The sequence below is a fragment of the Odocoileus virginianus genome, chromosome 3, assembly GCF_023699985.2.
Source record: "Odocoileus virginianus isolate 20LAN1187 ecotype Illinois chromosome 3, Ovbor_1.2, whole genome shotgun sequence".
Lineage (NCBI taxonomy): Eukaryota > Metazoa > Chordata > Mammalia > Artiodactyla > Cervidae > Odocoileus > Odocoileus virginianus.
In genome coordinates this window covers 17,100,585-17,114,205 of record NC_069676.1, presented here as the reverse complement: position 1 = coordinate 17,114,205, position 13,621 = coordinate 17,100,585, and the positions used below count along the sequence as shown (strand labels likewise).

General features: G+C 51.9%; 1 protein-coding gene across 1 annotated transcript; it reads left to right on the top strand.

The window, feature by feature from the left end:
- Nucleotides 1-62: 62 nt before the first annotated feature.
- FEM1A (fem-1 homolog A) lies at nucleotides 63-3,880 on the top strand. The gene has a single exon (XM_020914181.2). It carries the CDS (start codon nucleotides 380-382, stop codon nucleotides 2,339-2,341), a length of 1,962 nt encoding a protein of 653 aa, XP_020769840.1. The 5' UTR covers nucleotides 63-379; the 3' UTR covers nucleotides 2,342-3,880.
- The last annotated feature ends 9,741 nt before the right edge of the window (nucleotides 3,881-13,621 follow it).

The following is a 13,621-nucleotide window of genomic DNA, read 5'->3' as shown; positions in this document are numbered from 1 at the left end:
GGATGACGGGAGTCGTAGTCCTTGAGCAGCCAGTTTCCGTCACAATTGGCTGGGATCGGAACTGCTATTCCCGCCATGCATCGTGCTCCCACTTCACCGCGGCTGGCCCGCGGCATTCTGGGAGTTGTAGTTTTACCACCTTACAGTTCCTCTTCTGTCCCACGGAATGTGCCCGCTTAGAGAACTACATTTCCCTGCACGTCTCCATACTCCAACGGAAACAGGTCGCGGCAGCCATTTTGTTCCGCCCCAGAACCACCTAAGATGGCGGTGGGGGAGACGGTGAAGGTTGCCGCCTGCCCCTCGGGGCGCTAGTCCGCCGTCCCCCGGTCCCCTCGTCCTCCGGCGGCCGGCCCATGGCCTGGCGGAGGCCCAGATCATGGACCTCCACACCGCCGTGTACAATGCCGCCCGCGACGGCAAGCTGCAGCTCCTTCAGAAGCTGCTCAGCGGCCGGAGCCGGGAGGAGCTGGAAGAGCTGACGGGCGAGGTGGCCAGCGGGGGTACGCCGCTGCTCATCGCCGCCCGTTACGGCCACCTGGACGTAGTCGAGTACCTGGTGGACCGGTGCGGCGCGAGTGTGGAGGCGGGCGGCTCGGTGCACTTCGATGGCGAGATCATCGAGGGCGCGCCGCCGCTGTGGGCCGCCTCGGCTGCCGGCCACTTGGACGTGGTGCGGAGCCTGCTGCGCCGCGGGGCCTCGGTGAACCGCACCACGCGTACCAACTCGACGCCCCTGCGCGCCGCCTGCTTCGACGGGCACCTGGAGGTGGTGCGCTATTTGGTGGGCGAGCACCAGGCGGACCTGGAGGTGGCCAACCGGCACGGGCACACTTGCCTCATGATCTCCTGTTACAAGGGCCACCGCGAGATCGCCCGCTACCTGCTGGAGCAGGGCGCCCAGGTGAACCGGCGCAGCGCCAAGGGCAACACAGCCCTGCACGACTGCGCCGAGTCCGGCAGCCTGGAGATTCTGCAGCTGCTGCTCGGCTGCAACGCCCGCATGGAGCGTGATGGCTACGGCATGACACCGTTGCTGGCGGCCAGCGTGACGGGCCACACCAACATCGTGGAGTACCTCATTCAGGAGCAGCCTGCTGGGGACGAGCAGGCGCAGCCCGGGCTGGCCAGGGCGCAGCCCCAGGGCGCCCGCTCGTCCCCCGAGGAACCCCCGAGCGGTGAATCGTACGAGAGCTGCTGCCCCACCAGCAGGGAAGCCGCCGTGGAAGCCTTGGAGCTGCTGGGAGCCACCTACGTGGATAAGAAGCGGGATCTGCTCGGGGCCCTGAAACACTGGAGACGGGCCATGGAGCTGCGGCACCAGGGGGGCGAGTATCTGCCCAAACCGGAGCCCCCGCAACTGGTCCTGGCGTATGACTACTCGAGGGAGGTGAACACCACCGAGGAACTGGAGGCGCTCATCACCGACCCGGATGAGATGCGAATGCAGGCCCTGCTGATCCGAGAGCGCATCCTGGGTCCTTCCCACCCAGACACGTCCTACTACATCCGCTACCGGGGCGCAGTGTACGCCGACTCGGGCAACTTCGAGCGCTGCATCCGCCTGTGGAAGTACGCACTGGACATGCAGCAAAACAATCTGGAGCCTCTGAGTCCCATGACGGCCAGCAGTTTCCTGTCCTTCGCCGAACTCTTCTCCTACGTGCTCCAGGACCGCTCGGCCAAGGGCAGCCTAGGCACGCCCATCGGCTTCGCAGACCTCATGGGGGTGCTGTGCAAAGGGGTGCGGGAAGTGGAGCGGGCCCTGCAGCTGCCCAAGGAGCCCGGGGACTCGGCGCAGTTTACCAAGGCCCTGGCCATCATCCTCCACCTGCTCTACCTGCTGGAGAAGGTGGAGTGCACGCCTGACCAGGAGCACCTGAAACACCAGACAGTCTACCGGCTGCTCAAGTGCGCCCCCCGCGGCAAGAACGGCTTCACCCCTCTGCACATGGCCGTGGATGCAGAGACCACCAACGTGGGCCGATACCCGGTGGGCAGGTTCCCCTCCCTGCAGGTAGTCAAGGTGCTGCTGGACTGCGGGGCTGACCCGGACAGCCGGGACTTCGACAACAACACCCCACTGCACATCGCAGCGCAGAACAACTGCCCGGGCATCATGAACGCCCTGATTGAGGCGGGGGCCCACATGGACGCCACCAACGCCTTCAAGAAGACGGCCTACGAGCTGCTGGACGAGAAGCTGCTGGCCAAGAGCACCATCCAGCCGTTCAACTACGTGACCCTGCAGTGCCTTGCAGCCCGCGCCCTGGACAAGAACAAGATCCCCTACAAGGGCTTCATCCCTGAGGAGCTGGAGGCCTTCATTGAGTTGCACTGACCGCACTGACCACAGTGGGAGAGGCGAACCCCGGGAGGGCGGGGCCCACACCGGTCCCGCCCTCTCTCTGGGAGCACTTCCGGTGGCTAGAAACCTGGGAGAGCGACAAAGGGGAGGGGCTCTCCCGCCTCCATGGCCGCCTGTCCTCCGCAGGGAGCAGGGATAGGAGTGAGCGAGCTGTCGGTGCTAGAAGCCTTCAGGGTGACGCGCTCGGAGAATGGACTTTATCGCAGGAGCCTGCGCACCCATCCATGGCTGGGAGAAGACGCTCAACCTCCCACACGCCCTGTTTGCCTGGGTTAAGGAGGGTCTTGCCTTCTGACTCAGAGGCAGATGAGTTGAAGCCATTGCCTTCCTCCCCCACCTAGAAACGCAGGAAGAAGCTGAGAGTTGGTCCGCCCCCGGAAAGACCTAGACACCCCCACACACACACACTCAGTGCAGGGTTAGGACGGCGGGCCCCGAGGGGAAACTGGACCTGCCTTTTCTAGCACGTTCGCACCTGCTCCCTCCACCCTGCAGTGGGTAAGGGTCTCCACCCGGGGAGGGGCGGCCTGCCCTTTGCGTAGCTTTCGTGGTTTGGTGTTCTGTTTATTTTACTAAGCGGGCAGGTTACAGGTGTGATGCAGGAGTCCTGAAGTTTTGCTGCCATATACTTTTTTTTTCTTTTTCTAAAACTTTTGGTTTGTCAGACTCGCTAAATTCATTTCATGCAGCGAGGGTTTTGTCGTGCCCGAGGCGGCCCCGGCCGACAGAGGTGAGCTTTATTGTGTTAGGGAAGGGAGGTGCCAGCCCCACGTATCCGTCCTCAGAGCAGAGGTGACGGTACGTTTCTTTCTGATAGTTCACTCTTAGCCTTTTTGGGGGTCAGGCTGCCTCACGCCCAGCAAAACCTAGCATGGTTGGTTTGGGCTTTGGTTTTCACAATTTATGAGTTAAAACCGCAGGCCGCTTCCACGTCACAAGTTACGCTTGAGGGCACAGGTACGTGGCCAGCATCCTGAGTGGCTGTGTCCAGTTTTTAGCTGCTCGGAGACCTGGATGCAGGTGACCCTGAGGCAACGCCAGGTACACTGTTGACCCACTGTGTCAGCTAGATAGACGGGGGGTCGAGACGGGTTGCCAATTAAGGTGGAAGGAAATCTCGGCCTCTCATCACTGGGGGCTCCTGGGTAGGGGAATTGTTAGTCCCCCTGCCAGAGACCCCTCCCCAGTGGGATTCTCAGGGCCTATCCTCCATGGCCCTGGCCGCCAGCAGGAGAGTGTTCTTGGCCTGTTGGGGGAGCGGAAGGGGACTGGAGCGGACGCCCCTCCCGCAGCCTTGTCACGGGGCAGCTACACTGATGGAAGCCTTCCACAGGCGCAGTGGGTCCCCGAATGCCCCGCCCCACCGAGGGAACCAGGTCTCTTTGGATTTGCAGTGTTAGTTAGGACGTTCTTTATTTCCAAGACCAGGTTTTGCCTTCCATCAAGGCGGGAACCGCCCTCACTGTCCCTCCTAAAGCCCGGAATAAAGAGAGGAGGCAGTGTCAACTGCAAGTGCGGTGCTGTTGTTCAACCTTGTGTTAACTGGACGACTGGGAGCGGGGCGTGGGGAAGGGAGTGCTGAGGTGGTGGTGGAGGAGAGGGGTCTGCCGGCTGTGGAAGACCCAGGTAAGGGAACACGGCTCCCGTCCCAGTTTATGTCCTGGGGCTTAGTGTCAGAGTTAGTCAGAATGAATTACTGCAGAAAAAAACATAAAACCACTGACTTAGTCGTCAGCTCTGCTTTGCAGGAGGGCTGCCTCAGGAGAGCGTGGCATGATCTGACCTTCTGGAAGATCTAAGGGAACGGGAAGGCCCCCAACTCAGCCCTGCTTCCCTGAGACCTTGTGATGGAGCCTATGAACTCTCTGGCCCAAGAGGTCTGTGCATGAACTTGGGTTTCCTGGAGGAAAGTCCCACCCTTTCCTTTTGTCCTGCCGTGTTAAATTCTGATTTTCTCTGCACTGGCATGGTCGGTCACCTCCGCCAGCAGCATCGTCCTGGGAGACTGACGTTGACTGTTTCCCCAGGACCTGCCTTGCAGCAGGCTGGGTTCAAGCCCTGGTAGAGGAGAGGATTGATCCAGCCATACCTGAGGCAGGCGTCTCCCCACATCCTCACCTCGCAAGACAATAGGGAGACTGTGCCTTGGGGCCGTCTCACTTCCAGTGGCGAATTGGGTGGGAGGGTTCTCCAACCCCTGCTTTCACTGGGACCCTTACCATCCCACACCCACCCAGCGGCCATGCAAATATATGGTGGTCACCCTGGAGGAGTGGGTTTTGAGTCAGCAGGTGCTCTCAGCAGCCTCCCAGGAGACACCTGCACTGGCAGCATTTACTGAACCCCGACTGGATGGTAGGCCCCATTCTGCGTGTTTGACAGGACGCACCAAAGAGGGGAACCCATGTGGGCCAAATGCTTGCTTTCTTTAAAAGCTCACACCTGAGGGGCTTCCCAGGTGGCGCAGTGGTAAGGAGTCTGCCTGCAATGCAAGAGACTCAGGAGACTCAAGTTCAATCCCTGGATCAGGAAGATAACAACAACAAAAAAAGCTCACACCTGAGAATTGTGACTTAAGCCCGAGACACTCCAGAGAAAGCCATCGTAAAGCTCAGGCAGATTTCTGGTGCAGGTTGACCCAGCAGCTCAGAACTTAGGAATGACCAGGTTCCTCCTGGGTCCTGACATGGCGGCCAGCAGAAGGCCACATGACAGCCAACATTGTGATGTTCACTGGGACTGGACAAGTCACAGCAGCCCAGGAATAGGTTGTGCTGACAGTCAATTATTGTTCAGCGACCAACTCGTGTCCGACTCTTTTCTGACCCCCTGGACTGTAGCCCACCAGGCTCCTCAACAACATATGAGTGGGTTGCCATTTCCTTCTCCAGGGGATCTTCCAGATCCAGTGATCAAATCTGCATTGGCAGGTGGATTCTTTACCACTGAGCCACCTGGGAAACCTGGGTCAATTACTGCGTGCAAGTTATCAGTGATGAGACAAGTTCAGTGAGGCCAAGTGGTCTGCCCCAGGTCACAGCCAGGATGGTGACCCACCTCGCTGGTAGACACAGCAGACCAAGGCTCAGAGGGAGGAGGGTTTGCCTGAGCTCACTGGGGGCAAGGCTGAGCCCCAAGGTTGGCATCAGGAAGTGTGCAGCCCACCCCACCAGGGGGAGCCTCTGCCCCTCTGTGTCACCCCTACCCCACTTCTGGCCTCCACACAGCTGGAGTCAGCCTGAAATTCTGCTCAGACTCGTCTGTTTAGTTAAAGCCTGCCTCAGATCTCAGCCCGGGGAGCGTCTGTGCAGGTCCCCACTGAGTGACCCCTCTGGTGAGTGAAAGAACCAAGGCCTCTTGCTCCTGGAGATTCCAGTCCCCCTCTAACAACGGGGGAGCAGCCCCTGATGGCTCTGCCACACATGGAACCCGCCACCCCCACAGGATTCCAGGACTGTCATCTGAGCAGTGTTTACAGGGAGCAGAGCGTCCCAGCCCGAGGTTAAAGATAGCACAGCTCAGGGGCTCACATCACAGGCCCAAAAGGAGATGACGGGCCAGCCCCCAGGACGCTGGCACTCGGCTGGTACTGCAGGGTGCTGACCCCGTGTCCCTGCAGAAAGGTTGCGGGGTGTGGAGCCCTTCGGGGGATTCAGTTAGGACTGGGTAAAGGCGGGGGTGGGGGGGATCCACCCAGTGGTTGCCACAACAAGTGTTAAGCAAGACCCAGCCCAGATGTGGGCAGCACCATCAGTCCTGGGGGCAGGAGGGATCAGGGGGAGGGAGTGTTCCCCTCTCTGGCCTGAGCATCTGTGTTTCTAGTAGGTTGCAAAAGAGATGGTGAGCCTCCACAGTGGACAGGACATTGAGATCCTCCAGTGCAGCCATCTCCCCCTGACCCGAGTCCTGATGTCTTCTATTAAAAGCCTGTCAAGCAATGTTCTTGATTGAATGTCACCTCCTCCATGAAGCCCTCCCAGATCACCATTAATAATGTGGCCCCAGACAACCTCTACCTCATCCTCCTGTGTACTTGCCTCTTAATCCTTAAAACGTTAACCCTGTCACCTTTTTCTTTGTTTCATTGTTTATTCATCATGACCCTTCCTTAGACTGTCAACTACTCAAGTTCATCCCATGCTGCGTCCATAGCACCTAGAAGAAGGCCTAACTCAGTAGTTCATTAAGCATTTGTTGAATGAATAAATGAGCTCACATGGTTCATTCAAAAAAAAGAACAAGGAGCTCTGTGTGGCTGGATCAGAGTGAGGAGATTGGACTTCCTTGGTGGTCCAGTGTTTAATACTCTGAGCTTCCACTGCAAGGGATGAGGATCCAATCTGTTATTGGGGAATTAAGGTCCCACAGGCTGTGTAGTGTGGCCAAAAAAAAAAAAAAAAAGGAGTGCAGGAGGAGCTGGTGGACACAGGCAGATGGTGTAGGGCCTTAAGGCCCTAAAGAACAGAGTAATATTTACCCTCAGGGCTGTGGGGAACTGAAGCTTAATTTCACACCAAGGAGAGACATGGCCTGATTTAAGCCTTGGGATCACTGGCTGCAGCTGGAAGAACAGATTGGAGGGAGGCGGTGGGATGGGGAGAAATGAACATATTTCAGATCTTTGGAGGAGGGCTGGCAGGACTGGATGAACTGGTTTGAGGAAGAAGAGTCTGAAGTGACTCCTGAGTCTGATGGGCAGAACCAATGAGGGGATCGCGGGCCTGTCTAATGGAGCAGAGTTGCTGACTCAGGGTGACTCCAGGGCCTAATGGCAGCTCACAGTAGCTGTCTCGTTCACCACTGTTTAGTCAGTACCTAGGAAAACGCCTGGCAGGTCGTGGGAGTTCAGTCACTATGTGTTGACTCATAAAAAGACTTTTAGCCCCGGGGAAGGCATGTGAGTGAGCTGGTGGGTCGGCAGCTGTGACCCAGCTTCAGTCAAAGAAGAAATCACCAAGAAAACTAGAGAATTCTTTGAGCATTTTGTTGTTGTTGAGTTGCTCAGTCGTGTCTGACTGTTTTGCGACCCCATGGACTATATAGCCTGCTAGACTCCTCATAGAGCACAACATATGCTAATGTATGCAGTGCAGCTAAAGCAGCGCTTAGAGGGCAATGTGTAGCTTTAAGTGCTTGCACTAGAAGACAAGAAAAACAGAATCTGCAAACTATGGCCCAAGAGCCAAATCCAGCCTCATTTTCACAAATCAAGTGTTATTGGCACAGTCACATTCCTGTGCTTACACCTTCCCTGTGGCCACTCCCATGCTGCAGTGGCAGAATTGAGAAGTTATTCCAGAGACCCATCTGGCCCCCAAAGACTAAAATATTTACTTAATATTAATAAATTAAAAATTAATAGAATGTTTAGCCCTTTATAGACAAAGCATGCCAATGCCTGATCTAAAATCTCACAAAGCTAGAAAATACAGTGACCACCAAATCCAAAAAATAAAGAGTGGAAATCAACAAAATAGAAGCGGGCAAATGATAGAGTAAAAACCAACAAAAGCAAAGCTGATTCTTTAGAAAATTTAATAAAATGAAGTGAAACACAGAAGCTTCCCTGCTGGTCCTGTGGTTAAGACTGTGCTTCTAATGCAGGGGATGTGGGTTCAATCCCTGCTCAGTGAGCGAAATCTCATATGCCTTGAGGTAAAAAACACAAAACATAAAGCAGAAGCAACATTGTAACAAATTAAAGACTTTTAAAAGTGGCCCACATAAAAAAAAACTGAAAGGGATGGGCTGGTGGGGTGGGGTTCTAGATTCTGCCCTGGGGTTACCACCTTGCAATCAATCCTCTGATGTAGTCCAGTTTCGTCACTCAGAATGAACACATTCACTGGGCAGTGTGGTATGGTGCTTTAGGACACAGGCCATATTACCTTGGGAATGGCACTTCCTTTCCCTGAGCCTCAGTTTCCTCATCTGTAAAATGGGGTCGGTGGTACCAGCATTGCAGTGCAGTGGGTCCAGTCACCAGTTGTGTCCAACTCTTTGCAGCACGGTGGATTGGAGCCCACCAGTCTCTTCTGTCCATGGGATTTTCCAGGCAACAATACTGGAGTGGGCATGAAGAATTAAATGAGTTTATCCAAGAAACAGAGAAGGCAATGGCAACCCACTCCAGTACTCTTGCCTGGAAAATCCCATGGATGGAGGAGCCTGGTGGGCTGCAGTCCATGGGGTTGCTGGGAGTCGGACACAACTGAGCGACTTCACTTTCACTTCTCACTTTCATGCTTTGGAGAAGGAAATGGCAACCCACTCCAGTGATCTTGCCTGGAGAATCCCAGGGATGGGGGAGCCTGGTGGGCTGCCACCTATGGGGTCGCAGAGTTGGACACGACTAGCATGACTTAGCAGCAGCAGCAGCATCCAGGAAACCCTGGCACACAGTAAGTGCTCAGTGAAGCTATCATAGTTACAGGAACCTACTGCCTGTACACCCATTTATACATAACAATACCCAGATGACCTGTAAAAAAAAATTTTAAAGTAGTTACACATTTATTTGAATGTGTTTTGGGGAATAAAGTATGGCTAGGCCCTCTATTTCCAATATGTGAATTCATAGATGTTAATACTGAAAAGTTCAAAATAAAGACGAGTTCATATTTTTTTTACAATCTTTTTCTGAGATAAAAGCTTACCATTTATTTATTTAAAAAGTCTTTCAGTCTTTAGATGAATCTTTTAAGGGTTTGGGGTTTTCTTCTTTGCTTTTTTTTTTAATATATATATATATTTTTAAAATTTATTTTTGGCTGCACCATGAGGCATGTGCGATATTAGTTTCCCCACCAAGGATCAATCCCACCTCCCCTGCATTGGAAGTGTGGAGGCTTAACCACTGGACCAACAAGGAAGTCCCAAGTTTTGCCACTTTAAATGTACAGTTAGTGGCTTTAGTATAATCTTAAGGATGCCACCATCACCCCTATCTAATTCCAAGAAGAAAAAAAAAAGTTGCTTTTAAAATCTGTTTAAAGAAAAATATTAAACGACTCAAGGAATAAAAATTAAGTAAGAGGGCAGATGGCCAGCAGCAATGCTGAGGACAGTAGACAGGTAAGCAAAGTCTGCGAATCCCCAGGAGGCTTTCAGAGGGCATGATGGCCCAGATTGACAGAAGGGGCCTCTAAGAACCATCAGGGATGGGAATGTGTACAGCACCCGCTGAGGGGTCTGGGGGAACCCCAGGGAGTCTCGGGGAAAAATAAGAGATGGGGCCAGGGCCCTCTGAGAGGTCAGGCTGTTCCTTTTCTCAGGCAGAGGACCATTTTTTAAAAAAAACTTCCTTTGGAAATTGGAAACCCTGGGCGCCTTCCAGGGCTATAAAAAGGCGGTGTGTCCACTGACCAGGTTAAAAATAAAAGATCCCCACCCAGGGGCATTTGGGGTTGGGAGGAGACACTGTGTAGGCAAGGCAGGGCAGGTCTTGCTGTGTGACCTAAGGCAGGTATCTGCCCTCTCTGGCCTCTGGTCCCCAATAGCATTAGACAGAACGATTTCCAAACGTCCAGTGAACGGGCATATTTATACAGCTGCTGATCTTATTTACAGAGGTTGTTAACAGGGAGAGTGGCCTCTGGCATGGCCTGGAAGCTGGCACTCTCTGGCGGTTCTGACTCCCTCCCTACCTGGTTTCTCTTAGGAAGAAGCCGTTTCCCAGCCCCAGGGAAGGAGAGGCAGGTGCTGTTGTTCAAGGGTGCCCCCTAGTGTCAGTGAGTGCTCATCGCAGCATCTTGCTAGTTTCTAAGTCCTGTCCGACTCTTTGTGACCCCATGGACTACAGCCTGCCAGGGTTCCCTGTCCTTCCCTACCTCCTGGAGTCTGCTCAAATTCATGTCCATTGAGTCAGTGACTCTGGATCCCCACAAATAAAGGAAGCATCCTGTTCTCCCCTCTGCCCCCGCCCCCACTGCTGGATACAGTTCTGTACCAGGTTGGACCACACTGGCTCTGCCCTACCCTTCCCAAGCCCAATGCTCCTTCCCACCACAGGGCCTTATGCTGGGCTGTGCCCCTTACCTAGAACACCCTTTCTCCCTGGCATGAGCCCCTCCAGGAAGCCTCCCACAGCCACTGTTATCCCTGTTTCCCCCTCCACCATGTCCCAGCACACCCAGGACTACCTTGGTTGTAACCACTTAGTCTAATATCTATCTCCCCCACAGATGTGTAAGCAGAAACAGGGTCTGCTCTAATCAACAATCTGAAACAGTCCCTGGCATACCTAGGTGCCAATACACACTGTTCAGTAAATGAATGAATGGGACACTCACTGGCAGGCAAGAAGGGAACATAGTATCAGGAGTCTGTTTTTCACAGCAAGGGAAACCATAAACAAAAGGAAAAGAAGACAACCTAAGACTATAAGAAAATATTTGCAGATGATGCAATTGACAAGGGCTTAATTTCCAAAACATACAAACAGTTATACAACTCAATAACAAAAACAAATAACCCAATCTAAAAATGGGCAGAAGACCTAAATAGACATTTCTCCAAGGAAGACATACAGATGGACAATAGGCACATAAAAAGATGCTCAATATCACTGATCATAAGAGAAATGAAGATCAAAAACTAAAATAAGGTACCACCTCACACTGGTCAGAGTGGCCATCATTAAAAATTCTCTCCAAATGCTTGAAAGGATGTGGAGAAAAGAGAACCCTCTTATACCTTTGGTGGGGATGTACAACTGGTGCAGCCACTATGGAGAACAGTATGGAGGTTCCTTAAAAAAAAATAAAAATAGAATAACCTGCAACTCCACTAGTGGGCATATATATGAAGAAAGTTCTAATTTGAGAAGATACACGCACCTGTATGTTCATAGCAGCACTATTTACAATAGCCATGACACAGAAGAAATCTGAGGAGCCATCAACAGATAAACGGATAAAGAAGAAGTACATATATACAATGGGATACTACTCCTCCATAAAGAAGAATGAAATAATGCCATTTGCAACAACAGGGAAGGACCTAGAGATGATCCTGTTAAGTGAAATAAATCAAAGATAAACATCATATCATTTTTATATGAATTCTAAAATATAAGTGAACTTATCTACAAAACCGAAACAGACACACAGACATAGAAAACAAATTTATGATTACCAAAGGGGAAAGGGGGTGGGGAGGAATGAAGTAGGAGTTTGGGATTAGCAGGTACAAACTACTATATATAAAATAGATAGACAACAGAGATCTCCTGCCTAGCACAGGGAACTATATTCAGTATTCTGTATTAAACCATAACAGAAAATAATATGAAAATATATACATAGGTATAACTGAACCACCTTGCTGTAAACCAGAAAAAGAGATTGTTTCAAAAATAAAAACAGAGTTAAGCAGTAATTCAAATTCAGGCAGACCTCAGAGGCACTGTAAGTTTGGGTCCAGACCGTGGCAATAAAGTGAATATTGTGAATAAAGTCACACAAATTTTGAGGTTTCCCAGTGCATGTGTGTGTGTGTGTGTGTGTGTGTGTGTACTCAGTCGTGTCCGACTCTGCAACCCCGTGGACTGTAGCCCACCAGGCTGCTCTGTCCACGGGATTTCCCAGGCAAGAATACTGGAGTGGCTTGCCATTCCCTTCTCCAGTTCCCAGTGTATATAAGTTATATTTACACTAAGACTGTATGCTATGAAATGTGCAGAACTTCCCTGCTGGTCCAGTGGTGAAGACTCTGCCTGCCAATGGAGACACAAGTTCTATCCCCGGTCCGGGAAGATCCTGCAGATGCCTCAGAAGCAGCGAAGCCCGAGCGCCACAACTATTGAACTTGTGCTCTCGAGCCAGGGATCCGCAACTGCTGAGCCCACCAGCTGCCATTACTGAAGCCCGAGCGCCCTAGAGCGCGTGCTCTGCAACGCAGAAGCCGCTGCCACGAGAAGCCTGCACACTGCAGCGAAGGGCAATCCCTGCTCACCACAATGAAGCCCAGCACAGCCAAAAATAAACGTAAATAAAGAAAAATAAAAGTGTGCAGCAGTTCTCTCATTTAGCGTGGCCACCTTCCTGAATGATCTGAGCCAGACTTTCTGGAGGACTTGCCGCAGCTACTATGCCAGCACTCACTCCTCCTCCTTGCGCTGTTCTGTTATGAAGAAGACCTCTTTCCTTCAACCCCATGAACCCACTTCTGCGGGCCTCACCCTTTTCTCCTGTGGTTTCCTCACCTCTCTCAGCCGTCACAGAACTGAAGAGGGCCAGGGCCAGGGTCTGGATGAGGCTTTGGCCTAAGGGAATGAATGCTGTGGCTGGTTTGATCTCCTATCCCGACCACAAAAACTTTCTCCCTCTCAGCAGTGAGGCTATTTTATTCTGTTTATCATTCGTGCATTCACTGGAGTAGCACTTGATTTCCTTCAAAGCCTTTTCCTTTCTTTGCATTCACAACTTGGCTAATTATTTGTGGCAAGAGGCCCAGTGGTCGGCCGCTCTCTGCTTTTGACATGCCTTCCTTATGAAGCATCATCATTTCTAGTTTCTGCTTTACAGAGATGTGTGATTCTTCCTTCCCCTAAAACATGTAGAGACCATTGTGGGGTTAACCTAGTTTCAATATTCTTGTGTCTCAGGGGATATGGAGGCCCAAGGAGAGGGGGAGAGAGGGGGAAATAGCTAGCCAGTGGGTAATCAGAACACACACACACACACACACACACACACACACACACACACACACATACACACACAGTGGGGACTTCCCTGGCAGCCCAGTGGCTAAGACTTGGCCTTCCAATGCAGGGACTGTAGGTTTGCTCCCTGGTCGGGCTGTCTAAAAAATAAAACGTAAGACAGAAGTGATAATGTAATAAATTCAATAAAGACTCTAAAAATGATCCACATCAAAAAAATTCTTTTTAAAAACATATATACATTTATTAAGTTCACAGTCTTGTATGGCATCTCCAAACAATTACAATGGTCAAAAAGCACTGATCACAGCTCATTGTGACAAATACAAGCATGATGAAAAAGTCTGAAATTTTGTGTGAATTACCAAAATATGACCTAGAGACACAAAGGGAGCAGAGGCTGTTGGGAAATGGTGCTGATAGACTTGCTTGTTGCAGAGTTGCCACAGACCTTCAATTTGTTTTAAAAAGAAAAATGCGATATTTGCAGAGGGCAATAAAGTGAAACAGGATACAGCAAGATATGCTTGTTCACATAGTGAGTGCCTACTGTGTGCCAGGTACAATGAAGTCAGACAAACATTGCA